Here is a 27,182-nt window from a genome sequence, read left to right as displayed (position 1 = left end):
TGCAGCTATCAACGGGCCTCATGTGCTACATGAGCATGTACAGTGTGCCGTCCATAGAGCGGTTAATGTTAAAACAAGGAAGAACACCCAATCCTCCGAATTGACTCCAGGGGACTCGGGTCCACCGTGTTCTGAAGCTCAATAGGAAAAAGGGCAAAGAGTTGCTGGTGGTGCTGGTGGGTCCGGTACACAAGCTGCTACATGATGAGGCGTCCGTCTGCTTTGTGCTCTGGATCTACACGACACACAAAGGGTCCAGCGGAATATATACTCAGGGTCCCCGAACTCCGGGCGATCTACACTCCCTCTTCGACGGGCAGAGAGTTTCCTCTCCCGCAGGAAGCGCGCCGAAAGAAAGACAGAGAAACATTATATGGTGGAGGGGAGCACCAGTAAAAGCAGAGGAAGGGGACGAGGAATGATTGAGGAGAAGTCAGAACGCAGTCGGAGGAAATATACTGAAGCGACCAATTACATTTAGTACACGGCGCTACGCTAACCTATACTCCCCCCCCCCCACCCCCGTCCCCTCCCTCTCTCTTTGTGTGCTGCTTTAATAGGATATTGATCGACAGAGAGAGATTCGATTGGCCTGCCAGTGAATTGTGTAATGGCTGCACAACGCCAAGGTCACCCGCTGTGTGTGTGTTTGTACGCGTGTGCTGTGTTCAACGCCCCTAACCTCCAACCCCTCCTCCACCCTTCCCCCCGACCACTTCTTCTGGTAAGCTATGGGCTTCAGACCCCAGTGTGTGTGTGTGTGTGTGTGTGTGTGCGTTCATTTACTCTATAAAACACCCAACACGTGTGGCAAACGTGTCGCCGGTGTAGTACATATTCATTCAGGGTTTGTATACTGATGCAAGGGTGGAGGAGGGAGGCGGGTGGAGGAGGGAGTACTCGTGCTGCCCTCTTGTTCACCTGGGAAAGCCGTAGATTGGGAGGCGGGAATGACTGGAAACATCTCAGGTTTTGCTTCAACTAGAAACAGCGCAGTGTGTAGGACTGATTTAATGAGCCACATAAGAAGGAACGTTATTACAGCGCCACCTTGAGGTCTGGCTCGAGGGGTTGGTCCAACCTTTAGAATCACAAATTCAACACTCTGAATTTCAGATTCTAAATGTTCCCACCACAAACGTAAAAGCTTCATCTTGTCTTTTTCTTAAGAATCCGGACAAATACCAAGTATAGTACTATTGTGTAGAAGTATCATCGGAAAGTGTGCAATATGCAGAATGGCTGTGTTGCAGTTTGTCAATGAGAAGGTTTATTAGTAGAGCGAAGTCTGCAGAGTGGACATAAAATAGAGTAGAGCATGATAGGGAACTACTTAAGGAAAGTGTCTACTTGTCAAAGTCGAACCTCATGTAGATGTACTAAGTAACGTTCCACCACTGTTACCTCACACAGCACCTGCATTCACCACGCAAGAATCACCATCCATCCATCTGCCAACCGCGTATCCTGCACACAGAGTCACAGGGCGGCTGGAGTCCATCCCAGCCAACTTCAGGCGATAGACGGGTTCACCCTGGATTGGTCACCAGATATTCACACTCACACTCACACACCTACGGGCAATTTAGAGTCACCAATCCACCTGATCCCCAGAGCATGTCTTTGGAGTGTGGGAGGAAGCCGGAGAACCCGGAGAGAACCCACGCAGACACGGGGAGAACATGCAGACTCCACAGACAAAGGCCACTGGGCGGAGTGGAACCCAGGACCTTCTTGCTGTGAGGCGACGATGCTAACCTGCACGCCACCGTGCCGCAGGGATCACGCGATCACAAATCCCATGCAAGTATCCACCGTGTCAGCCTTCAAGCGATGTGAAGAAAGAGCAGGGACCAATCAGGGGCCTGGGAGGAGCCACTGTCAACAGTGGGCGGGGCTTCGGCTTGTTTGATGCGACACAAAGAGGCAACTATTCAAACAAGACTTTGTTAGCATAGATGCTACAATCCGTCTGGTGGGTCAGGTGATGACGTGCTGGTTTTTGAATTATTTGCGTTACTTTTGGCTGTTTGGATTGTTTAAACTGTTATCCGTTATTAGTGTCTGAGTGTGTTTCCACACACATATTCATCTTCTGTATTTATCATTAAATTGTATAAATAAATAGTGTTAGAGTTAATGTCGTTGACTGACTTACATGTACACACACACACATACATTAGCTTGTCACACACACACACAAACTGGACTCTCCTGCACTCTAATCTATAAGTGATTCTCCCAGAGCCGCATCGCTGCAAATCTGCTGACCAACACAATACATGGACACACACACACACACACACACACACACACACTAGAGAAAGGTTGTGTGCATCTTTGAATACATTTGTGTCCGCCTGAATGTGTATGTGTGTGTGTGTGTGTGTGTGTGTGTGTGTGTGTGAGTATACCAACATAACCCATAGAGTGTGTGTGTGCATGTTGCACCAACATGAAAGCAGCGAGGACTTTTCATACTTTACATTTTACTTGCTTGTATAAATTGTTTTACATTCCAGGTGCACTGAATAATTCTCCAACTACGTGATGGCCAGAGAATATATTTCTATATCTATCATGAGAAGTGTCCCATCTCAGTCATGGCTTCTTTTCTTTCATTCAAAATAGAGCTGCTCACTTGAATAATGAAAAAAAGAGAAGCTGAGCCGAGAGCCGTCATACCTTTCAAACTGAAAGTAAGCAGTACTTTAGGCCACTGTATCATACTGTGACACTAAAAGGGTAAAAAGAAACATAAATGTTCTGGAGAGTCACTATGAATCTTCTGCTCAGTGTGTGATGGTACTGAGTGGATTCCAGAGGAGAATCACGCCGTACTTATAAGTGCTGTAGAATTATTTGACTCAAAACAAAACTGCAGCTCGCATAGAATTTTTCAACCGCATGTAAAATCGAATATTCTTTCTTTGTTGTATACTTCTTTGCATCCTTTTACAAAAACATAATTTCCCATAAGTCCGTTGACCAGGCCACACTGTGTGATAATGGCAGGACAGAGAGGACCAAATACTGTCAATGCTTTTAGACAGCAGACACGCAGGCAAGTCAAAAGGTCCCAGGGAAACACTAGTAAGGTTAAAATCCAGTGATGTAATGGAGCAAATTATCTGAGGATAAAAAACAAATGTAATGTAAAAGCAGGATTTTGGATGTATCGCCTGTTTTTTAATCAGTGAAGTGACTAGAGACTATTCATGGCGGATGGATGGAGTCCAAGTAAAAAAAGTGGCATGAAAAGAAAACAAGTCAAGGCAAAGAGTGTGAACAAATGTTCTCTGGTGCCCGACATGTGGACGCCACTGCGGACAAACAGGAACAAACACACACCAATGGCAGGACGTGTGTGTGTAATTAAGTGACTATGTGAGGTTTTGCATGCGCAGTGGCGTGAATCTGATCAGGCTGGGATCAGTGTGTGTGTGTGTGTGTGTGTGTGATCGATGGCTCTTTGATCAGGGGTCTCTGTGTGTGCTGACAGGCACTTTACATCGGCCTTTTGTTAGCGGTGGGCGATCGACAGTCTCATATGGATCCCACTGCGCTCTCTCTCTCTACTGCAAATCGGCACTTTTAAAGGTCACGTTTGTCCCTCATTCTCTCTCTCTCTCTCTCTCTCTCTCTCTCTCTCTCGCACTCTCTCGCACGTCCACACATTACATTACATTACATTACAGGTCATTTAGCAGACGCTTTTATCCAAAGCGACTTACATTACACTTTAAACCCATATGGCTTTTTCACATTTTTGCCTGGGGAGCAATTAGGGGTTAGGTGTCTTGCTCAGGGACACTTCGACGTGGAACATGGGGCAGCCTGGAATCGAACCAACAACCTTGTGCTTCCCAGCACACCTTCTCTAACCCCTGCGCCACGACGACCCCCACCTCCCTGTCCCTCTCCCCCTTCCTGTCTCCTTCACTTTGCAGTCTCCTTCCCCCCCATAGTTCCTCGTCATAGAAGTTGTGAGAGATCGAGAGCGCTCGCCGCAGAGTGATGACAAAACGTGTTGAATAACGTGGCGTTTTGTCCCAATTGACACTGCTCCCGTACACGCTTACACACACACACACACACACACACACACACACACACACCTGCTTTACAGAGAAAGTTCTGTAAAAGAAGAAACGCAGCGTGTTCCTGTGGAGGTGCAGGCGTGTTAAGGTCTCAGGACAGCAGGTAAACTACACCTGAACAACATGTGAGAAAGTAACCCATCACCACACAACCGCCTTCCAGTGGTTTGTCCCTGTTTTGGATGATATCAAGCGCTCCCTCCAAAGCGGTTTCAATGCTGACATCCATGTAAAAAACAACTGATTGTTTTGGTTTTAAATCATCTTCTTTCTTCCCGGGGATTGACCAAATGCACAAAACTAAATCCTTTGTTGGCTGAGGCAGAATGAGCATATTATTATACGTCCCTTTATATTACTTTTCTTTATTTTATTTCATATTATTGAAAGCATGTTTGCTTGTATGTTTTTAATCTGTTTCTGCTTTGGGGGTTTGCTATTGAAGCAAACGGTTGCTATGGTGATCTGCTGGTTAACACAGCATGAACGCTGATTTAGAAACATGTTCAGGTTGTTCCCTGTTAAATGAACACCAGCCAGCCAATCAGAACTCTGGATTGTGGCCTAAAGTATACGTAACTACAAGTACAGTTATAGTTCCGTGTGAGAGCGGATCCTCTCACAACGTTCCCACAGGACTGATAAACATTTTACTCGTTCTTCATTGCTTCTCCTTATATGTGATATGTTTACTTTACAGAGGAAAAAATGGACATTCTACTCTTTTCTAAAGTATTCTTCTTGGCCGTGAGTGTGTGTGCGTGTTTTTTGTGCGTTCATTTAGCCGAGTTCGGAGGAATCACATTAGAACCACTATCGATGACAGATCTGCTGTCCAATCACTGCTCCATCACAGAGAGAGCGAGGAACTTACTCTGAGAGACTCGTACAAGCTCAGCCACCGTGAAGACGCCGGGTGTCACAAAGCTGTCCTGAAAACCCAGATGGCCTGACAGAGAGAGACAGAGAGCTCAGTATTACATCTGTATCTATTATACTGATTACATCATCACACTGTAAAACTAGCATTTTACAGCGGAAAACGCAGTATTAGTAGCAGTAGTAATGGTAGCAGAGCATCACTCGTAGGTTGAGGTAGTGGTTAAGTTATTATTAAGTACCACTAACTGTGATAGAACGAATTGCACCAGTAGGACTAGTAGCCTACGAGTAGCATTTATAGTAGTACTACAGTAATTGCAGTAGCATTGATTCTAGTAGGAGCATTACACAGTAGATATAGCACTCAGAGTACAGTAATAACAGTAGCAGTAGCATTACTAGTTGTAGTAGTAGTTGTAACAGTGGTATCCTATCAAGTGATCGTTGTAGATTAAGTGGTAACAGAACTAGTATCCTCTCATAATCAGTGGTAATAATACGAGTTGTAAGGCAGTACTATCTGTAGTAGTAGCAGCCTGCGAGTAGCATTAACAGTGGTAATAGAAGTATTATCAGCTTTTGTGTTACTATCATTATCAACAGTAGGAGTTTCCCCAGCAACAGGAGTACAACTGGTGGTAGTAGTGTCAGTATTAACAGTACCAGAAGTACTCTCAGTAAGTAAGTACATAACTGATACATAACGGAGTTTCTGTTTCTTAACATGGATAATTACTACCAGCTGAGTGTGTGTGTGTGTGTGTGTGTGTGTGCCTGTGTGTATTTGTGTGTACTGGAAAGGAGCTGAACCTCTGGGTGGGTCAAGGTCTAACAAAAACACAAACCGGAGAGGATATCCTCTGCATGCACACACACACGCACACACATCCAGTACGCTGACATCCATCAACACAGACAGAAAAAAACACTGCTCTCATTCAGTGTGTGTGTGTGTGTGTGTGTGTGTGTGAGAGAACATAAAACCACCGCCTCAATTGTCTGACCAGCAGGGTCAAACGAGGGTCAACCTGTGTGTGTGTGTGTGTGTGAGAATATACAGTACAACATGTATAGGAGCATAGGTAGGCGTGTGTGTGTGTGTGTGTGTGTGTGTGTGTGTGTGTGTGTGTGTGTGTGTGTGTGAACTAGGTCTCACCGTTCTCTGGCTGCTCCTTGATATCTGAATCACTGGCCTGGTTGGGGCTTTCTGATTGGCCGGTTTCTGGAGGGAAAAGACAGATGAAGACTGATGAGGACGAGTCCAACTACTGATTACAACATGTTATGTCCACACACACAACAGTGCCGCCTCCCAATTGGACGGTAAGCTCTCCAACAAGAAAAATACATTATTTAAACTGCTGACGGATGATATGGAGATACTTTCTCTGTTTTAGTGTTTCACACTGTGAACACAATGTGTCATTCTGTTGGATGACATGATTGTTTCTGCCGTGTGCAAAAGACACCGTGAGCCAAATATTACTTACGTCGTACTTTAACAAAACAAAAATATTTTTCGCTCGCTAACAACAGCAGTAAAGCGGTTAGCAAGACTAAGACACGTTTTTATTTACGCCTCTTTTGGACCATTCATCTGTTGTCTTGTATATATTTTGTGCTTTGTCCCATATCGGTTATTGTTGACAAATATATTTGTGTGTGTTGTACTTTTTAATGCTGTCATATACGGTAGTCCAGTGCGCTTGCTTGCGTATTGTGGGTTCTACGGTAGTTGATGTTATGCCTGTAAAGGGAGACGCGGTGATCCTTTAAATCAACTAAGAAGCATCTAATGCATTTATTTACAAATGCCATTTTAAATTCATCTCATAGAACTTGTTTTTTAGCTGTATACATTTATTTAGCTCGCACTACAATGATGGAAATAATTTAATGAATAAGCTTGTAAACACATGCGGGTGAGTTTGTGAGAGTTTGTGAGTGTAGTATAGAGAACAAGTTCTGACGTTACAACAAATCCTGTTAAATTTTCTGATTTGTATTTTTCTTTTTTTTATAAATTATTATGTTCAAGGAGCAATCTGTACTTTCTGAAGTATTTTTGCAATGTGAATTTGCAGTTCTGTTTTAGAATAAAGGGTTGGAAAGTAAAGCTTTTTAATGGTGTTTTTTATGAAAATCCGATTCATCGATTAATCGAAGAAATAATCAACCGATTAATCGATTATCAAAATAATCGTTAGTTGAAGCCCTACATCCTTTGTGTGCATACATTTTAATTTATGGTAAACACAGGTACAAGAGTCAGAAGAAAGGTGCATTATTCATTTATTCGCTGGAGGACGGTGAGACAAACCGACAGACAGAGACACCGGTGGGACCCAAACCGCAGAGGATTATGGGACGCGCCCAACGCCCTCCAACAGAGAACCTCTCTTTCTGAGCGCAGCCCTTCTCGCTGTATCTGCCCCTGGCTTCTCTTTCCCAGCATGCTCTCTGCTCTGATGCAGCGCCACTCCTGCAAATGATTTAGCGACTTCAGGAGCATCGATCGGCGCGCTGCAGATAAAATAGTCGGGGGGGGGGGGCATATCACCCACCCCCCCCTCCCGAAGCGGGGGCTATGACTCAGGACCTGACTGAGACAGATGAGCCCGGTTGGGTTTTATTACCACGCCCAGTACGGTGAAACTTGTGATGGAACACAATCAGCCATCGGCTGATGGGATCCGACCCCGACACTCTCACATTGAGGACAAAGGAGTCAACTTGATGCGGGACACCATGAGCTGTTAATATTTATAACTTATGTTTACCATACGATAAGCCGACAAACTAGTCGGGGGTTAATGCATCTTTGTGTTTGTTGGGAAAATAAGTGAGCACAAAACTGTTGCAAAATACCACAAAAATGCAACAAAAAGCAGCGCCGTGCTGTTCCTGACAGCCAGCTCATCGTTACAGTGACGGAAGCAGCCGTTCAAAACATTCAAACGACGATAACTCGCAGGATAGACTTTGAGCAGGCGTTTCTTCCAACAAGGTTCCCAATTTGGGCCGATACCAAAACAACGTCAGCGCTTGGTTACATTGATCAATCCAATTTCTGAAAACTTTTTGCGGTAAGGCCCCGCTCGTCTACACACAGACACACAAAGACGCACACACACACAGTGAGACAAAGTGCTGCATTTATCAGCCTTGCTTTGCATGCTGTTCACTGTGTCTGTTTGCTCCAGCAGCCTAAAACAAAGAGCATCAGGCCTGAAACCACGGCAACCAGGGGGGAGGAGGGGTGCCGCCGATGGGTGTGTGTGGGAGGGCACTTTCACACACTGGTGCCCTAACCCGTCAAGCACCCCCCCCCCCCACCCCCCTCCCGTCCAGGTTAATTAAATATGCTAATGAGCCGTGGGAGCAGACCGGACCGTCTGCATCCGCCCCCCCCCGGAGGGGAGGGGGTCTAAATACAGACAGCAAAATAAAATACCAGTGTGCACAGCGAGGGGAGTGCTGCTGAGATGATGGAGAAGCAAAACACCAGGTCTCACAAACAGATTCATGTCTTGAAAGCCTTTATTTTGAAAGGTTGAGTCTCCTCTTTTCTTGGCAGTCCACTACTTTTATGGTTACAAATGTTTTCAAAGGGAAAACCTTAAAACGTAAGCTCTTTTCTCTTTCTAGTCTTTTGTTGTTTCCAGCCTTTCTTTTTCTCATCACATGCAGATACATACGTGTTCTCTGTAAAAGTGTTTTTGACCCCCCCCCCCTCTCAGGCTCCAAAGTAAAAGCCTTTATTTAGGAACAAAAGCTGCTACCGTGCGTTCTTTTATTTTCAACAAGTGGTGTTGAGTTGTTCCCCTCCGTCTCTCTTTTCTCTTTTTTCCTCTTTCCTCCTCGTCTTGTTCAGATCGACTGAGTGTAGTGGACCGTGGAAACAAATAAAACAACACCATACACAAACACGCTTTAAAATTTAAAATTGGAAGTAAAACGACATGAACGCTTTTGTCTCTGCATTTGTTGGGCCCTCGTTCTACCTTCTGCTGTCCTCTCCCATGTGATCGGTACAGCAGACAGATACACACAGACACGCGCACACACACACACACACACACACACACACACACACACACACACACACACACACACACACACACACACACACACACACACACACACACACACACACATTATAGAGCACTTAGAAGAAAACAATGAACCAAGAAAAGAGAGGGAGAGAGAGGGCAGAGGTCTCTCTCTCCCTCTCTGTGGGAAAGTTAAACTCTGTGACCCCGGAGGTCGCTCGCCCGTCTCACTTTCTCTCTCTGACATGAACTGCCCCTTTCCAAAGAGGAGGGGAGGGGGGGGGGGGCTGCAGGAAGATTCCCACACAGTAGACAGAGAAAAGGCCGTTTGATCATAACAAGGTATTACACATATATACCATATATATTTTCGTACCTTTTAAAGTTGGAAGCAAAGTATTCTAGTAATGTACAAGTACATGAAAACTAAGTAGAAGGTTCAGTTAAACGCCACAGTGTTACTGGAGGAAAAAACTCTCTCTCTCTCTCTGGCCGACAGAGGAGGTGACCCCTGACCTGGGCGACAGACATGCCTAAAATAAAGAGCGGTTAGGAGCACATATCAAACTCCCCGCAGGGACATGACGTGTTTATGTGCAAGGATTCTGATAGAGCTGTTTGATCAGAAGTGACGGAGAGTTTCCCGCCCGCCTGGGGGCCGAAAAAGACCCTGGTCCTCAATATCGATCCAAGCCCTGATTTAGTTAATGAAATGAGCAGATGTACGGATTCATATTTTATACAGACCACAAATCAGCTGCCTCTCAAGTCCATACGCAGAATTAAGCCCCTCCCACCACAGACAGCGTCCGCATGGAGATTGATGACATTTCATGGGTGTTGTGTGTTTGTCTCCAGACAAATAAGATAATCCCATTTGTTAGGATGCGTAGAAGGAATCGTGCTTGGTAAAAACACCTGGGCAGCACGGAGGGTTAGCTGCTGTTAGATTTACAGAACTACAATATGATGAATTTCAATCCTCTGCTGAGGAGAAAAATAACGCTATTATGTTACTTTATTTGACGCACTGCACCAGCTGTAAAAAATAACCAAATTTTGGATTGTTGAAGCATTTTGTAGTCCGGTTCATTAGGGGATGACGAGTTGAAATAAACCCACGGGGCATAAATCTCCTGTTCCACATCCCTTCAAGCTGAGTGATTTATTGCATCTCCATGATCTGCAGTTTACCTTTACATGATGTAATCATTTAATAACTTTACCTTTACATCATGTAATCATTTAATAACTTTACCTTTACATGATGTAATCATTTAATAACGTTACCTTTACATCATGTAATCATTTAATAACTTTACCTTTACATGATGTAATCATTTAATAACGTTACCTTTACATCATGTAATCATTTAATAACTTTACATGATGTAATCATTTAATAACTTTACCTTTACATGATGTAAACATTTAATAACTTTACCTTTACATCATGTAAACATTTAATGACTTTACCTTTACATGATGTAATCATTTAATAACTTTACCTTTACATCATGTAAACATTTAATAACTTTACCTTTACATCATGTAATCATTTAATAACTTTACCTTTACATCATGTAAACATTTAATAACTTTACCTTTACATCATGTAAACATTTAATAACTTTACCTTTACATCATGTAATCATTTAATAACTTTACCTTTACATGATGTAATCATTTAATAACTTTACCTTTACATGATGTAATCACTTAATAACTTTACCTTTACATGATTTAATCATTTAATAACTTTACATGATGTAATCATTTAATAACTTTACCTTTACATGATGTAATCATTTAATAACTTTACATCATGTAATCATTTAATAACTTTACCTTTACATGATGTAATCATTTAATAACTTTACATGATGTAATCATTTAATAACTTTACCTTTACATGATGTAATCATTTAATAACTTTACATCATGTAATCATTTAATAACTTTACTTTTACATGATGTAATCATTTAATAACTTTACCTTTACATGATGTAAACATTTAATAACTTTATCTTTACATGATGTAATCATTTAATAACTTTACCTTTACATCATGTAATCATTTAATAACTTTACCTTTACATGATGTAAACATTTAATAACTTTATCTTTACATCATGTAATCATTTAATAACTTTAACTTTACATGATGTAATCATTTAATAACTTTACCTCATGTAATCATTTAATAACTTTACCTTTACATCATGTAATCATTTAATAACTTTACCTTTACATCATGTAATCATTTAATAACTTTACCTTTACATGATGTAAACATTTAATAACTTTAACTTTACATGATGTAATCATTTAATAACTTTACCTTTACATCATGTAATCATTTAATAACTTTACATCATGTAATCATTTAATAACTTTACCTTTACATCATGTAATCATTTAATAACTTTACCTTTACATGATGTAAACATTTAAAAACGTTATCTTTACATGATGTAATCATTTAATAACTTTAACTTTACATGATTTAATCATTTAATAACTTTACCTTTACATCGTATAATAATTTAATAACTTATTGTAATAATTTTTTCATAAATAACTTTTTTTACACCCCTGCATATTATCTAACAACCTCACATTGGTTGATTAGATAAGCTGTTTTAATTTAAAACCAAGATAGACTAAATAGAATTGAAAGGATATATTATGGATATATATGATTTTTCACTTGGTCAGGAATTGACGTGTCAGACACAAGCAACACATTTGAACAGCAGAAAATGAAATGTGCAGAATAAGGCCGATGATGGTTCTGTGAGGACGGCCAGCAGCAGGGGGGGGTGTTTGTTTTGGGTTTCCAGGCAGCGCCGGGGTTAGACCCCGGCTCAGAATCATGAACCCTGGCACGTCTGCACGGCCGGATCTGCCAGCCAAACACTCACACACACACACACACACACACACACACACACACACACGCACAGAGTATGACCGTTTTCCTTCCCGCTGGTACAAATATTTCCCCCCAATTGACTGGGCATCCCTGGCTTCCATTTTGATGCCGCCCACCAGTCGCCATTTTGTAGAAGCCCCTCAACAATCGTCACGTGACCTCAACAAACAACACACACGCGCACAGCGGCCAAGTCGCGGCGAACGCCGCCGTCTCCAAAAACGGGATGTGCGTTTTGTGTGTTTCTTTGTTTTATTCGTGTCCCGTTAATTATATAATGAAAGCGCACAAACACACGTGGCAGACATTACATTACATTACATTACATGTCATTTAGCTGACGCTTTTATCCAAAGCGACGTACAATAAGTGCATTCAACCATAGGGTACAAACTCAGGAGAACAAGACGAGGCTTTGTGTCGGCCAGGCGCCGCTGCCAATAAGACGCTGGCGTTTCAAGAAGACGGCCAATCTCTCTCTCTCTCTCTCTCCTTGTCTGTTTGTAGTTGATGTCTCTCTTCCCTCCGACGGTGTTTAAGAAAACAGAGAAAGAGAGAGAGAATCCCGTTAGCCGTCTCCATTGTTGGACGCCCAACCAGCCGCCGCTGCCAAGGAGACGCTGCCAACTGCATCACACACACACACACACACACACACACACACACACACACACACACACAGACAGACAGGCATGTATACACACACACACACTGATTTCCTCACAATTTCAATCCCAAAAACACACTTTCAACATTTTCAGTCAAACACTGACTCTCGCCCCACGCCCGGCCTGTGTGTGTCTGTGTGTGTGTCTGTGTGTGTGGTAGCTGTCTCTCTCGTTCTCCAGCCTGGCAGCCATCTTAAAGCGTTGGCAACCATTTTGCAGCTTCTGTCTATTTTCTTTGAGCGGCTGCCATTCGCCACCTTCTGCCAGAACAATAGAGGGCCGATGCCATTACCAGCCAACCGCCACAAACACACACACGCAGTCACACAAACTAACACTAAGACTGACACAAACACTCCAGAAACCCTCCAAAAACCATCCAGGAACCTTCCAAAACCGGTTTGGAATCCACCGCTAATCAGGCGGGGTGTGTGAATCCGGGGGTTCTCCAGTGATTCCAACTGGAAGGCAGCCAGTCAACTGGTATAAAAATATAAATGTGTCTTGACCTCTGAACTGTGGCGGCTGATTATCGTCTAAACGGGTTGAAACGGCTGCGCACACTTTCAAAGAAGGCATTGATTTGTCTTTTTACTTCTCTCCTCAAAGAGCCCCAATGTTCTTCCTACTGGTAGACAAATGTGAATAAAATCATTCACAAATAAGAGCCAGGTAATGTTTTGACATCATAATAATTAAGAAAATATAGATGATTTAAAAGGCTGCCAGCTGAAACCCTACGGACCACCTCACCAACAAGGGGGCACCTTTTATCTGGGTTCACTTTACACTCCACAGGAGACACAGAAGAAGAATACGGCCCCTGATTGACCACAAACTAAAGATATAAAATAAGAAAAGAAAATAGAAAAAAACACACTAAATAATAAACAAATAATGAATCTCAAAACTTGATAGTCATCGAAGTAAAAATGTCTTATCAGAGGAAAGTGCTGAGGCCCATTGTCAGTGGAACATTTCCACTCAATTCTGATCGCCGCACGCACACGCACGTACACGTACACACACACACACACACACACGCACGCACACACACACACAATAAAGAAGTATCTCCAGGAACGGCTTGTTTTTATAAATTAATACATTTTTGTACTGAAACATAAAATGCCCCAAATAAAATCGCCATACAACTGTATTTAAGAACCGCGCTGGGCCAATGGGGGAAACTTTGTATTAATAGACTCAGACTCCCACAATGCCTTGGAGCTACATCGGCGTTTTGGCAGCTGCTGGGGTTACACCTGCTCAGATATTACTGTGGAATAATTTCATATTTCTACACATGTGTGTGTGTGGTTACATCTGGTAAATTGAAATAGTGTGTGCTTTTTGGTGGGCGGGGTCAAATTGATGAATTGCTGTATTGATCGGAGCTCTGCCTCACTTACCATAATTATAGCTCTCTAATGGATGATAGAACACACACACACACACACACACACACACACACACACACACACACTTGATATCACATACTGAAGATTCCTTGTGAATTATAATTATTATAATATTTCTGTTCCTCCTTTTCTTTCTTTCCTGCAGACTTTTTCTCTTCTTCCCTTTTTTGGTTCCTTCCATCCTCCCGTCAGTTCAGTCAGACCTCCTATTCCCTCCTCCCTTGCATCCTTCTTCCCTCGCTTAGATCATTCCATACTTCTTTTAATCCGACCTTTCACTTCTATGTAACTCCCTCCTCACTCACTCCTCTCCCTCTTTTACCGCGCTTCCTCTCCTCGTGTCCTCCTGTCCTCTTCCATCCATTCTTTCCATCATCTTCTATTGCTTCCCTCTTTCCTTTCCTATGTCCTTTTGGTAACCTTTGTTCTCTTCATTCTTCATCTCTCCTACGTTTACTCCTGTCTCCATCTCCCTTTTCCATCCCTTCCTCTGATTTCTTTATCCTCCTGACCATCTTACATCTTTCAGTTCATTTCTCCTTATTTTGATAACTTCATATTTCCTACCTCATTTCCCATCCTTCTTCCCTTTCCATCTCCTCTTTCCTTCCCCCCTTCCTCACCACTTTCTATCCTCCCTTGATCGTTCCCTTTCTTTATCAGGCACTCTATTCCGTCCTCTATTTCCTCCATCCATCTCCCTTTCTCACTACTACTATCACCTCTTCCTTTGTTTTTTTGTCAATCCTCCTTTCCTTCCTTTGTCGCTTCCTTCCAGCCTCTTTCGTCCCTCCACACATCCTCTGTCCGTCTGTCTTTTTTCTTGCCGTCCTTCCCTCCTCCTCGTCTCTTCCTTCTTTCCTAAATTACATCCTCCCTCACTCCTCTCCTCCTTTCTCATCTATTGGTTGATCAATACTGATAAATTATTGATTATTCAATGCTGCTGAGACCGATGACTTTCCAATCTCACGTTCCAAAAAAAAAGAACAACACACATCCAATCGGAGTCCAGTGCTGCCTGACCAACGTCCAATCACATTTCATTCCACACAAACACATTGCTTTGCTTTTGGTCCGTATGGAGGGAGGAGAGGAGGAGACGATTTGGGGAGGAGGACAGAGGATGAGAAGAGGAGGTGAGGGGAGGATGGGCGAACGACAAACTCTCTCTTTGATCGGCTGCTTTCAGTGTTTTTAGAAACTTTATCATCATTTTCTCACACTCTCTCTCCCATGTTTTCCTCCCCTTTTTCTGCCCTCTCCCTCTTTTTCCCTCTCAGGAACGGATGTCTGGCTAAGATAACATTCACACACACACACACACACACACACACACACACACACACACACACACACACACACACACACACACACACACACACACACACTGCAGTACTTTATCTCTACTGATTTCACAATAATCTGCTGTAGACTCTTCTGCCATTAATCATATTGAGTGTGTGTTTGTGTTTGTGTGTGTGTGTTTGTGTGTGTGTGTGCGTGTGTGTGTGTGTGTGTACAGTTTGTGCATTCTTACACTGGAGTACCCCGAGTGCAGTGAAGAGCAGAGCAGCAGAAGGTATGGAAGAAAAGTATCTCTTTCAAACACACACACACACTGGGCAGCCTGATGCCAGGCTTAGGATGGATGCCAGGCTTAGGGTAGATGCCAGGCTTAGGGTAGATGCCAGGCTTAGGGTAGATGCCAGGCTTAGGGTAGATGCCAGGCTTAGGGTAGATGCCAGGCTTAGGATGGATGCCAGGCTTAGGGTAGATGCCAGGCTTAGGATGGATGCCAGGCTTAGGGTAGATGCCAGGCTTAGGATGGATGCCAGGCTTAGGGTAGATGCCAGGCTTAGGATGGATGCCAGGCTTAGGGTAGATGCCAGGCTTAGGATGGATGCCAGGCTTAGGGTAGATGCCAGGCTTAGGATGGATGCCAGGCTTAGGGTAGATGCCAGGCTTAGGATGGATGCCAGGCTTAGGGTAGATGCCAGGCTTAGGATGGATGCCAGGCTTAGGGTGGATGCCAGGCTTAGGGTTGAGGCCAGGCTTAGGGTAGATGCCAGGCTTAGGGTGGATGTTAGGCTTAGGGTGGATGCCAGGCTTAGGGTGGAGGCCAGGCTTAGGGTAGATGCCAGGCTTAGGGTGGATGCCAGGCTAAGGGTGGAGGCCAGGCTTAGGGTAGATGCCAGGCTTAGGGTGGAGGCCAGGCTTAGGGTAGATGCCAGGCTTAGGGTGGATGCCAGGCTAAGGGTGGAGGCCAGGCTTAGGGTAGATGCCAGGCTTAGGGTGGATGTTAGGCTTAGGGTAGATGCCAGGCTTAGGGTGGATGCCAGGCTTAGGGTAGATGCCAGGCTTAGGATGGATGCCAGGCTTAGGGTAGATGCCAGGCTTAGGATGGATGCCAGGCTTAGGGTAGATGCCAGGCTTAGGATGGATGCCAGGCTTAGGGTAGATGCCAGGCTTAGGATGGATGCCAGGCTTAGGGTAGATGCCAGGCTTAGGATGGATGCCAGGCTTAGGGTAGATGCCAGGCTTAGGATGGATGCCAGGCTTAGGGTAGATGCCAGGCTTAGGATGGATGCCAGGCTTAGGGTGGATGCCAGGCTTAGGGTTGAGGCCAGGCTTAGGGTAGATGCCAGGCTTAGGGTGGATGTTAGGCTTAGGGTGGATGCCAGGCTTAGGGTGGAGGCCAGGCTTAGGGTAGATGCCAGGCTTAGGGTGGATGCCAGGCTAAGGGTGGAGGCCAGGCTTAGGGTAGATGCCAGGCTTAGGGTGGAGGCCAGGCTTAGGGTAGATGCCAGGCTTAGGGTGGATGCCAGGCTAAGGGTGGAGGCCAGGCTTAGGGTAGATGCCAGGCTTAGGGTGGATGTTAGGCTTAGGGTAGATGCCAGGCTTAGGGTGGATGCCAGGCTTAGGGTAGATGCCAGGCTTAGGGTGGATGCCAGGCTTAGGGTGGAGGCCAGGCTTAGGGTGGAGGCCAGGCTTAGGGTAGATGCCAGGCTTAGGGTGGATGCCAGGCTTAGGGTGGAGGCCAGGCTTAGGGTGGAGGCCAGGCTTAGGGTAGATGCCAGGCTTAGGGTGGAGGCCAGGCTTAGGGTAGATGCCAGGCTTAGGGTGGAGGCCAGGCTTAGGGTTGCCTTGGTGACGGTAGGGACCCTCAACCTGGTGGGTTGGGCCGGTCACAGCATCCCAAAAAAAACGTAAGTCAAGAAGCAAACCCACTGATATCAAACAAGGGCGTATTTCACCCAGGCTGAGTTACCGCTGTAAGTAACTCTGCAGATCTTCTGGTAAAAGGGAATTGTACCTTTATTTTGAAAGGGTAAAAAGAGGATGTTTCTGCGTTTTGAATGTGAGCTTAACGGAACTTGTTACTGACAAATGTGAATTTTATTCAAAACTATTCGTTTAATGGACCCGTAACAATAATGGCAAAAAGCTCTTACGGTGGTGTTTTTACGCTGACGTTCAAGGATGGTATTGCATGGAAAGGAAGAAAATAAAGCAGTAATTTCACCAGCAGTAAGTGCCATGTCTCTTTATATGCGGGATCCGTTACAGTAAGAGCTTTACCTCGCCAGCTAACCTGCTGCATCAACGGACTATAACGGACTTTAAGGACATTTTTCACGGATATAAAAGAACGCTCGTACGGAAGAATGGACAAGGGCAGCGGTGAAAAGAAGACGGCGACGTGGTAGGAAAGAGCAAGAAGAGGAGTAAGGCTAGCAAAATGGAGGGAAACGAGACTACTCGGCGCAGCAAGGATAAAGAGCAACAGATCGAAATCCTTCAAAAGGTAATTCAGGAATACAAGGAAATGATAGAAAAGGAAACCGAACAAGGTGCTGTTAGACAAGAACTAAAAGAGTCTTTGCTTAACAAAAAGGAAATGCTTGCTGAACTGTTGAACGATGACGATGAAAATGCTACAGATTTAGCTAACGTTAGACGTTCGGAACGCGCGCGAGCTCCCACGGAAAAGATGCTAGCTTATCGTAAACAAGAGCAGAGCAAACGTGCTAAAAGACTTGATAGCCTTTATGAACAGTGGAAAGCCCAAGCTCGACAAACACGGCAAGAACTAAAATCTGAACTAACAGAAAGTCGATTGGCATGTCTCGCAGACAATCTGGAAATAAGGAAAATCGAAATCATGAAAGTGTATGAAGAATTGAGAGGGTGCGGCCCGCCCGACACTGAGCTAAGGCGCAAAGTTGATGCTTGTGCTGCAGTAACAGGTGACATTATTAAAATCCTGAACGAGAGGCTAACTGGCGTAAATGGAGAATATGATGCAGAATATGAAGGACAGCGCTTGCACGAGCTACTCGAGCCTGACTATGCCCGGTCCATTTACGGCTCCTCTGCCTCAGCGCTAACTGGCAGTCATCGCTCCACACGTTCAAGTGTAGCAGCCAAGCGAGCAGAAGCAGCGGCGGAGTTAGCTGCTAAGGAGGCTGAATATAAAATGCTAACGGAGGAAGAGAGTCAACGGGAAAAGATCCGAGTTTTAGAGGAAGAGCACAGGAGGGAATTAGAAAAACACAAAGCAGAATTAGAACGGTTACAAGCTGAAAAAGACTTAAAGGCTGCCCAAGCCAGACTTGAAGTATATGACAGAGAAGTGAAAGAGGAATCTGATGCTCAGTCCTTTCAGTCATTTCAGAACCCTATTCGGAACATTCTGCCTGTCGCAATAAATTGTCCTCCTCCTACAATTGTCACTCCTTCTGCTCCCATTGATGTATCCGGCCTAGCACAAGCTGTTCAGGACAGCATCGCTATTAACAGACTTCCAATGCCAGAGCCCCCAGTGTTTAATGGCAATCCCATTGACTTTGTTGAGTGGAAGGCTTCTTTTATTTCACTTATAGATAGAATGAACATTCCCACTACCGACAAGCTGCACTACCTAAGGAGATATGTAGGTGGCTCAGCTCACAAATGCCTAGAAGGGACATTCTATCGTAGTGACAATGAAGCTTACAGCGACGCTTGGAAAAAGCTCAATCAGAGGTACGGCCAGCCATTTATCATTCAAAAGGCTTTTAGAGAAAAGTTATCCAACTGGTCAAAAATACAGTCAAAGGATGCTGAAGGATTGAGAGACTTCTCAGATTTCTTAAATGCCTGTCTGCAGGCCATGCCCCATGTAAAAGGTTTAAACATCCTAAACGATTGTGAGGAAAATCAGAAGTTGGTGCGGAAACTGCCAGAGTGGCTAGCCTCACGATGGAACCGGCAAGTAACATTGCGTCTCACGGAGGGAAAGGATTTCCCTAGCTTCAAGGACTTTGCCAAGTTTATGTCTGTGGAGGCCGAAACCGCCTGCAATCCAGTCACCTCTTTCCTCGCTCTCCATCCACCTGATGGTTCTGGTCAAGAAAAGTGGAGCACAAGGGTAAGCAAAAGAAACAAAGCCAGCACCTTTAACACACAAATTGTGGTTGAAAACAGTAAGCAGACCACAACAAAGGAAAAGGTCAAGGCCCCTTGTATGCTTTGTAAGGATATCAGTCATCAGCTTTGCAAATGTCCAGACTTCATGCAAAGAAAACTGGAATACAGAAGGGCATATGTCAAAGATAACAGACTGTGTTATGGATGTCTAAAACACGGTCACAGCGCGAAGGAATGCCGACATCGGCACACATGTGACTCATGCAGAGGACGGCATCCTACATGTCTCCACGATGATGGCTACGGAAAAGTTGAAATCAAAGAATGGACAAATAGGGAAATGTCAGCGCAACACAGGGAAACGGAACCAACGTCTGCCGTTTCTCTCAATGTCACCAGTCAAGGTCAGTCAGAAAACACCTCAATGATAGTGCCAGTGTGGGTGTCAAGCGACAATAATCCATCCAGAGAAAAACTTGTGTATGCCCTGCTGGATACACAAAGTGACACAACATTCATTGAAAATGATGTAAGTAATGAACTTCAGCTGACTACTTTCCCTGTTAAACTGAAACTCACTACGATGATGGGTGAAAATATGGTCCTTAAAAGTGAACGGACATCTGGTCTGCGTGTGAGAGGTTTCAATTCTACTGTGCACATCAAACTGCCTCCTGCATACACCAAGGACTGCATTCCTGTAAACAGACAACACATACCAACGCACGAAACGGCAAAAGGATGGCAGCATCTCCAAGCAATTGCAGATCAAATGCCGCCTCTTCTTAACTGTGAAGTGGGGTTACTCATAGGATACAATTGTCCAGGAGCTCTCATACCCAGGCGTGTCATAACAGGAAAGGATAACGAACCCTTTGCTATTCTCACAGACTTAGGGTGGAGTATTGTCGGCTGTTCAGCAACTCACTCTGATGCACAATTGTCAAACGGTCACTGTCACAGAGTAACTGTGAAGGAGCTGCCCGCAGTGACTCCATTGGATGCAATAAGAATGCTCGAGACTGATTTCAGAGACACTCAAGGAGATGACAAAACAGTCAGTCAAGAAGATTTGATTTTTCTTGACAAATTAAAGGAAAGCATAAAAACAAACAAGCAGGGACATTACGAAATGCCCCTCCCTTTCAGAGAGAGGCCCTTCCTTCCTGATAACAAGCAACTTGCTGCTGTAAGATTAAGCCACCTGAAAAGGAAGTTCATTTTAAATGAAAGCTACAAGAATGACTACATGAACTACATGAAGGACATCATTGAGAGAGGTGATGTCGAGGAGGTATGCGATGTGGGCACTTATGGAGAAAAATGGTACATACCTCACCATGGTGTTTATCACCCCAAAAAACCCGAAAAGCTGAGAGTGGTTTTTGACTGTTCTGCAAAGTACAAGGGAAGTAGCCTCAATGAACATCTTCTCCCTGGCCCAGATATGATAAACAGTCTGACAGGTGTTCTCATTCGCTTCCGACAGCATCGCATTGCTCTGATGTGTGACATAGAAAAGATGTTTCATCAGTTCCATGTCTCAGAAAATGACCGTGATTATCTACGCTTCTTATGGTGGAAAAACAGAGACCTAAGCACACCTCCCCAGGAATTCAGGATGAAGGTCCATCTTTTTGGAGCTGTATCTTCACCGGGGTGTGCAAATTATGGATTGAAGCAGCTCGCCAAAGAACACAATCACACACACCCATTAGGGTCACAGTTCATTGCCAGAGACTTTTATGTGGACGACGGCATCATTAGTGTAGAGTCTGCTGAAAAAGCCATTCAAATAGCAAAGGAGGCACGCGAAATGTGTGCAAATAGAGGTTTACGCCTTCACAAATTTGTGTCCAACAACATTGCCGTTTTGCAAAGCATCCCCGCAACAGAACACGCCATGGACATCAAAACAAAAGATCTCAGATTCAATGATCCAGCTTTAGAGAGAGCATTGGGGATATATTGGAACATCGAGAGCGATTGTTTCACTTTCAAAGTCTCTCCAAAGAACCAGCCCGCAACACGTCGTGGCATCCTGTCATCTGTCGCCTCCATATACGACCCGCTGGGCTTCGTAGCTCCCTTCCTCCTCAAGGGAAAGAAAATTCTCCAAGAAATGTGTCATCAAGGAACAGGATGGGATGATCCAATTCCAGAGCGGTTGAAGCCACGGTGGGAGAAATGGGAAGATGATCTTGTTAAGATGGAAGGAATACAGGTAGCTCGCTGCTATCAGCCTCCTGGCTTTGGAAAGGTGATGAAAACTGAATTACATCACTTTTCAGATGCCAGCACCACGGGCTACGGCCAATGCACATACCTGAGACTGAAGAATGAAAGAGGAGACATTCACTGTGTTCTTCTAATGGGAAAAGCGCGAGTCTCGCCGCTAAAGGTCGCAACTATTCCAAGGTTAGAACTTGCCGCAGCAGTTGTCTCAGTCACAGTGAGCAATATGCTCAAAGAAGAATTAGGCTACTGTAATGTAGAAGAGTTCTTTTGGACAGACTCAAAGGTTGTATTAGGCTACATTAATAATGATGCTCGCCGTTTCCACACCTTTGTAGCAAATCGAGTGCAGAAAATCCGTCGTGGCTCAGACCCGAAGCAATGGTTCTATGTACCAACTGATGAAAACCCAGCAGACTATGCATCAAGAGGGAAAACAGTAGATGAGTTGCTCTCTTCTGATTGGTTCACCGGCCCTAGCTTTCTGTGGAAAGGAGAAATAGAAGTGCCAACAGAGGTGCTTTTGGAGCTACCTGTTGGTGACCCAGAAGTTAAAAGGGCTCAGACATTCCAGACAAAGACCTCAGAGCAAGTTGATCTTGTAGGAAGATTAAAGAAGTTTTCATGCTGGTCTCGGGCCGTCGGGGCAGTGGCGCGTCTCTTGCGGCGTGCTAGAAAGGTCAAATCGTGTGACCTTTCAACAGTCAGCGAAAGACAAAGTGCAGAACGACTTATCATCAAGGACATACAAAGCCAAGCGTACGGAGAAGAGATTAAACTATTAAAAAAGAGACATCAGCTTCCAAGACACAGCAAGCTGTATCACCTCGATGCTTTCCTGGATGCAGAGGGTGTGCTCAAGGTGGGAGGTAGGCTCAGTCGCTCACCTTTTCCTAACTCTTTTAAACATCCAACAGTCATTCCTCCAGGACATCACATGACTAATCTGATCATCGCCCACCATCATGAAACAGTAAAACATCAGGGCAAAGGCTTCACCATGAATGAAATTAGGTCCAATGGCTATTGGATCTGTGGACTCAGCAGAGCAGTCGCAACACACATCCGCCACTGTGTGACATGTCGAAGGTTGAGAAGACCAGCTGAAAGCCAAAGGATGAGTGACCTGCCTGTTGAAAGAACAGAACCCACCCCACCCTTCACTTATTGTGGGATGGACTGTTTCGGCCCCTTTTGGACAAAACAAGGGAGAAAACAAGAAAAAAGGTATGGATTGCTCCTTACCTGCTTCTGCTCTAGAGCCATTCATATTGAAATGTTGGAGGACTTGTCCACAGACACATTCATTAATGGATTGAGATGCTTTATTGCTTTAAGAGGTGCTGTACGACAAATTCAATGTGATCAAGGCACCAACTTCATGGGTGCAAAAAATGAGCTGAGTGCTACATTAAAGGAGTTGGACACGAATAGATTGAACGTATTCCTCACAGAAAAGCAGTGTGACTTTGTAATGAATGCACCTCATGCCAGCCATGCAGGTGGTGTGTGGGAAAGGCAAATCAGAACTGTCAGAAGTGTTCTTAATGCCACTCTGTTACTTGCCTCTGGTAGGCTAAATGATGCATCATTGCGCACCTTCTTTTATGAAACCATGGCTATAGTGAACAGTCGTCCGCTCACAGCTGATACCTTGGACAGCCACAACAGTTTGGAGCCACTCACTCCTAACCACTTGATCACGATGAAATCCACCACAGCCTTGCCTCCACCTGGCAAGTTTGAAAGAGAGGATCTCTATGGACGAAAGAGATGGCGTCAGGTGCAGTACCTGACAGAGCAGTTTTGGAGTAGATGGAAAAGGGAATATCTACACAATATCACAACAAGACAATGCTGGCATAGCACTAAAAGGAACCTGCAGGTTGGTGACATTGTACTGGATGCTGAGGACACTTTACCACGAAGCAAATGGAAACTCGGGACAGTCTCAGACGTCATTAAAGGCAAAGATGGACTTGTGAGACGGGCCAAAATCTTGTTTGGAGAGAAGGAGCTGAATCACAAAGGAGAGCGCACCAACAGGCCTGTTTTGGAGCGCCCTGTCCAGAAATTAGTTCTATTGTTAGAGGCTGTTTAAGCACTATTGCAGTTAAGAAATGCTATATTGTTTTCTGTGTAGTTTTAGCCCATACCTTTGAAAGGTTATTCTGTAATTTGAAATTGAGTGTTTTAAGGTTTCTATTTTGTAAAAACACTAATTTGGTGGGAGTGTAAGTAACTCTGCAGATCTTCTGGTAAAAGGGAATTGTACCTTTATTTTGAAAGGGTAAAAAGAGGATGTTTCTGCGTTTTGAATGTGAGCTTAACGGAACTTGTTACTGACAAATGTGAATTTTATTCAAAACTATTCGTTTAATGGACCCGTAACAATAATGGCAAAAAGCTCTTACGGTGGTGTTTTTACGCTGACGTTCAAGGATGGTATTGCATGGAAAGGAAGAAAATAAAGCAGTAATTTCACCAGCAGTAAGTGCCATGTCTCTTTATATGCGGGATCCGTTACAACCGCCATGTGACTTCCATTGTTACTAACGCCACTTCTCCATCTACCCGGCAGCCTAAACTACACTATGGTTTCTTGTGAAGACGGGACTTTATTGTGAAGGACTGTTTGCGTGGAACCAATGGAAATGACACATGCGTTTAGTCCTCGCTGCTCACAGCTGAGACGCGGTGCCAGCGATGTGGCCTCCAGAATCACTCAGATACACGTCGAAGAAGCAACTGAGAAGGTGTCTCCTTCATGAACAAAGGTTTCCTCAACGGAATCCCCCCAAAAATAAGATCTCTCTCTGTGCGAGCTTCTGCTCATTGCTGTCTTTCAAGTTGTGCGAGTCGTTTACTGTGTGTTCATTTATTGTGATAAACTGGAGAAGCAGATGTTGCCATGGCACAGCCAGATGTGAAACCCAAGTAACACATGTGAGCAGTTTCTACCTACCGGAGACCTCCGAACATTCTAATAAGTCCATAAACATCTACCAAACTATGACTTTCTACAGTGGGCACACACACACACACACACACACACACACACACACACACACACACACACAAACAAAGACATTGGCAAGCACACACATACAAACACACACACACACACAGGCGGTGTGACCAGGTGGCTTGTGGGTAAAGGCTCTGGCATGTCGCCACACACACAGATGGTTACCAACCTTCACTGTCGCCTACCTCACTCCCCCCTTCTCTCTCCCTCCCCCCTTCTCTCTCTGTCTCTCTCTCCACGTTCACGCTGCCGAATAGAATATGCACCATCGAACGGGTCACTGAGCAACACACACACACACACACACACACACACACACACACAGTATTTTTGTTAATGTTTCTGTGAAATTACTTGTTTATTAATTGAGAGGTACAATAAATATTAATGAAGGACCAGTCATTTAAGTCATTTAAGTCATTGGTTAGTTATTATTGCATTGATATATTTTCTCACTACATACTTAATATACAATTTTCCTTCAATAATCTCTAATAATTCAAGTTCATTGACCAAACTCAAAGGTGATGTTTGTTTCGTCAGAGCAGAGTTTAAAAATGTTTTTACAAAGTTGATTTATTTCATCTTTTAGCTCTGGCACGAGAATCAATAAGATTGGTGGAGACTTATATTGTAGGCCGGAGGTGACATTGTGTGTGTCCTGGGGGGACGTGGTCCTTGTAAACATTTCCTCCTGTTACAAAACTTCGCCGGCCCACAATGCATCACTGCGCAGCGCAGAAACAACAGCACTGCTGGGGGAGAGGGGGGGTGACCCGGGGCCCTTCACAGCCTGAAAGGAAGCTCCCGCGGGGCCCTCAGTGTTTGGACGTTCGCTTTTGTCCAAAATACTTGTTCCTCTTTTATGCTTCTATAGACGTAATCTGCTCCACACTTCTCCTCTGCACAGCAGCAGGAGGAGGAGGGGATGGAGGAGGGGGAGGAGGGGATGGAGGAGGGGGAGGAAGAGGAGGTGATGGGAGGGATGGAAATGTGGGGCCGAACAGGTTAGAAGAGTAAAAAAGAAGGATTGTAAACAGGAAACAGGCGAGAAGAAGACAAAGGGACAGTCGAGGGAACATGGGGGGCCTGGGTGGGCTTACGACAAGGAGGAAAAGAGGAGGAAAGGAAGACAAAGCGCAAAACTGATCGACCCGCTGGAGCAGGGAAAGAAAATAACAACATACAAATATTTTATTTTGAAAAATGACCCGATTCTCTCCCAATTACATGCACTTGTCCCACTTGACATTTCCCAAAAGGAGCTCCCAGAATGCTTTGCTGCAACAGCAGGGGGGGGGGGGGGGGTCAGGGCGATCGTTGACAAACACATTTCCTGCTTTTTATTCTTTCCTCTGGAAACAGGAAGCATGCAGTAAAGGCTCTTTGATACCCGGAGTCTCTCTCTCTCTCTCCCTCTCTCTCCCTCTCTCTCTCTCTCCCTCTCTCTCTCTCTCCCTCTCTCTCTCTCTCCCTCTCTCTCTCTCTCTCTCTTTCTCTCACCAGGAAAAACACAACAATCCTCCAATTAAGACAAATGTGTCTTCCTCCCCACCACCACCACCCGCTCCCATCACGCCTTTTCTGTTTCTGTTAAATCCTCCAGCAGCTCCAGTCCCTCTCCGGTCTGCAGCCTCGGGCTGGCCGGGCCTTCCCACAAAATAAATAAGTAAATAATCACACACACACACACACAAAGGAAGAAATAAACAGAGAGCAGCGGTGGAAACTAGCAGTGTCTCTGTGGTTTTAATTTGGCATTGTCTTCCTCTGAGGCAACGTGATGAAAAAAATATCAAGCAAGCGAGAAAAGAACCTAAAAACACACACACACGCACACACACACACACACACACACATCAGCAGACCTCTGCCGTCTTTGCTACCACCTCCTCCTCCTCCTGCGCTGCAAACAAACAAGGCACGCAATCGCATTGGGGCTCAAAAGAGTGGAACCACATCAAACACAGATGCTAATCCTTTCTGGATCCGCGGCGCGTCCTCCTTACTATTAATAGTGCTGGAAGGAGGAAAGAACATCACGGCTCTAATTCACTTTGTTGTGCCGACGCATCACGGAGACATCGCGGCGAGGCCCGGCTCACCCGACGCCGTCAAACCTGCCTGGTTAACCGAGCATCTTGTTGTGAAGCTCACCCCCCCCCCCCCCCAGCCGTGCTAATGGCCCCCTGCAGCGCGTCAGAGAGGGGCATTCTGGGAGGTTGGTTTTCTTCTAAGCCGAAGGTTTGAGTCATGAATCATCAGCTGTCAATAGTGGGGTGAATAGAGGGTACCATGATGCCCTGATGCATTAGGCCCGATTGGGCCCCGATACTTCGGGTCAAGTACGGGAAGCGTGCTTGAACGTCACATTGCAGTTAATTCCACAGAGCCTAAACGCGCATGAAGGATGAGGTCGCCGTGGCGACGGGGGAGCCGCAGGGTGGA

The 27,182-nt window shown here is 44.8% G+C and overlaps 1 protein-coding gene across 9 annotated transcripts in view; it reads right to left on the bottom strand.

Moving 5' to 3' along the window:
* The window catches only part of nfia (nuclear factor I/A), a 130,709-nt gene that overhangs the window by 30,038 nt on the left and 73,489 nt on the right, over positions 1 to 27,182 (bottom strand). For all 9 annotated transcript variants that reach the window (XM_040183851.2, XM_040183853.2, XM_040183856.2 and 6 more), the window contains exons 3-4: positions 6,139 to 6,204; positions 4,975 to 5,049 (exon numbers count right to left, since the gene is read on the bottom strand). In XM_040183851.2, coding sequence (XP_040039785.2) covers positions 4,975 to 5,049; positions 6,139 to 6,204 — 141 coding nt within the window. The remainder of the gene's footprint in view (positions 1 to 4,974; positions 5,050 to 6,138; positions 6,205 to 27,182) is intronic.

This window comes from Gasterosteus aculeatus, chromosome 8, assembly GCF_964276395.1.
Source record: "Gasterosteus aculeatus chromosome 8, fGasAcu3.hap1.1, whole genome shotgun sequence".
NCBI lineage: Eukaryota > Metazoa > Chordata > Actinopteri > Perciformes > Gasterosteidae > Gasterosteus > Gasterosteus aculeatus.
The sequence above is the reverse complement of the archived record's forward strand: the minus strand, read 5'-3'. Positions and strand labels throughout refer to the sequence as shown.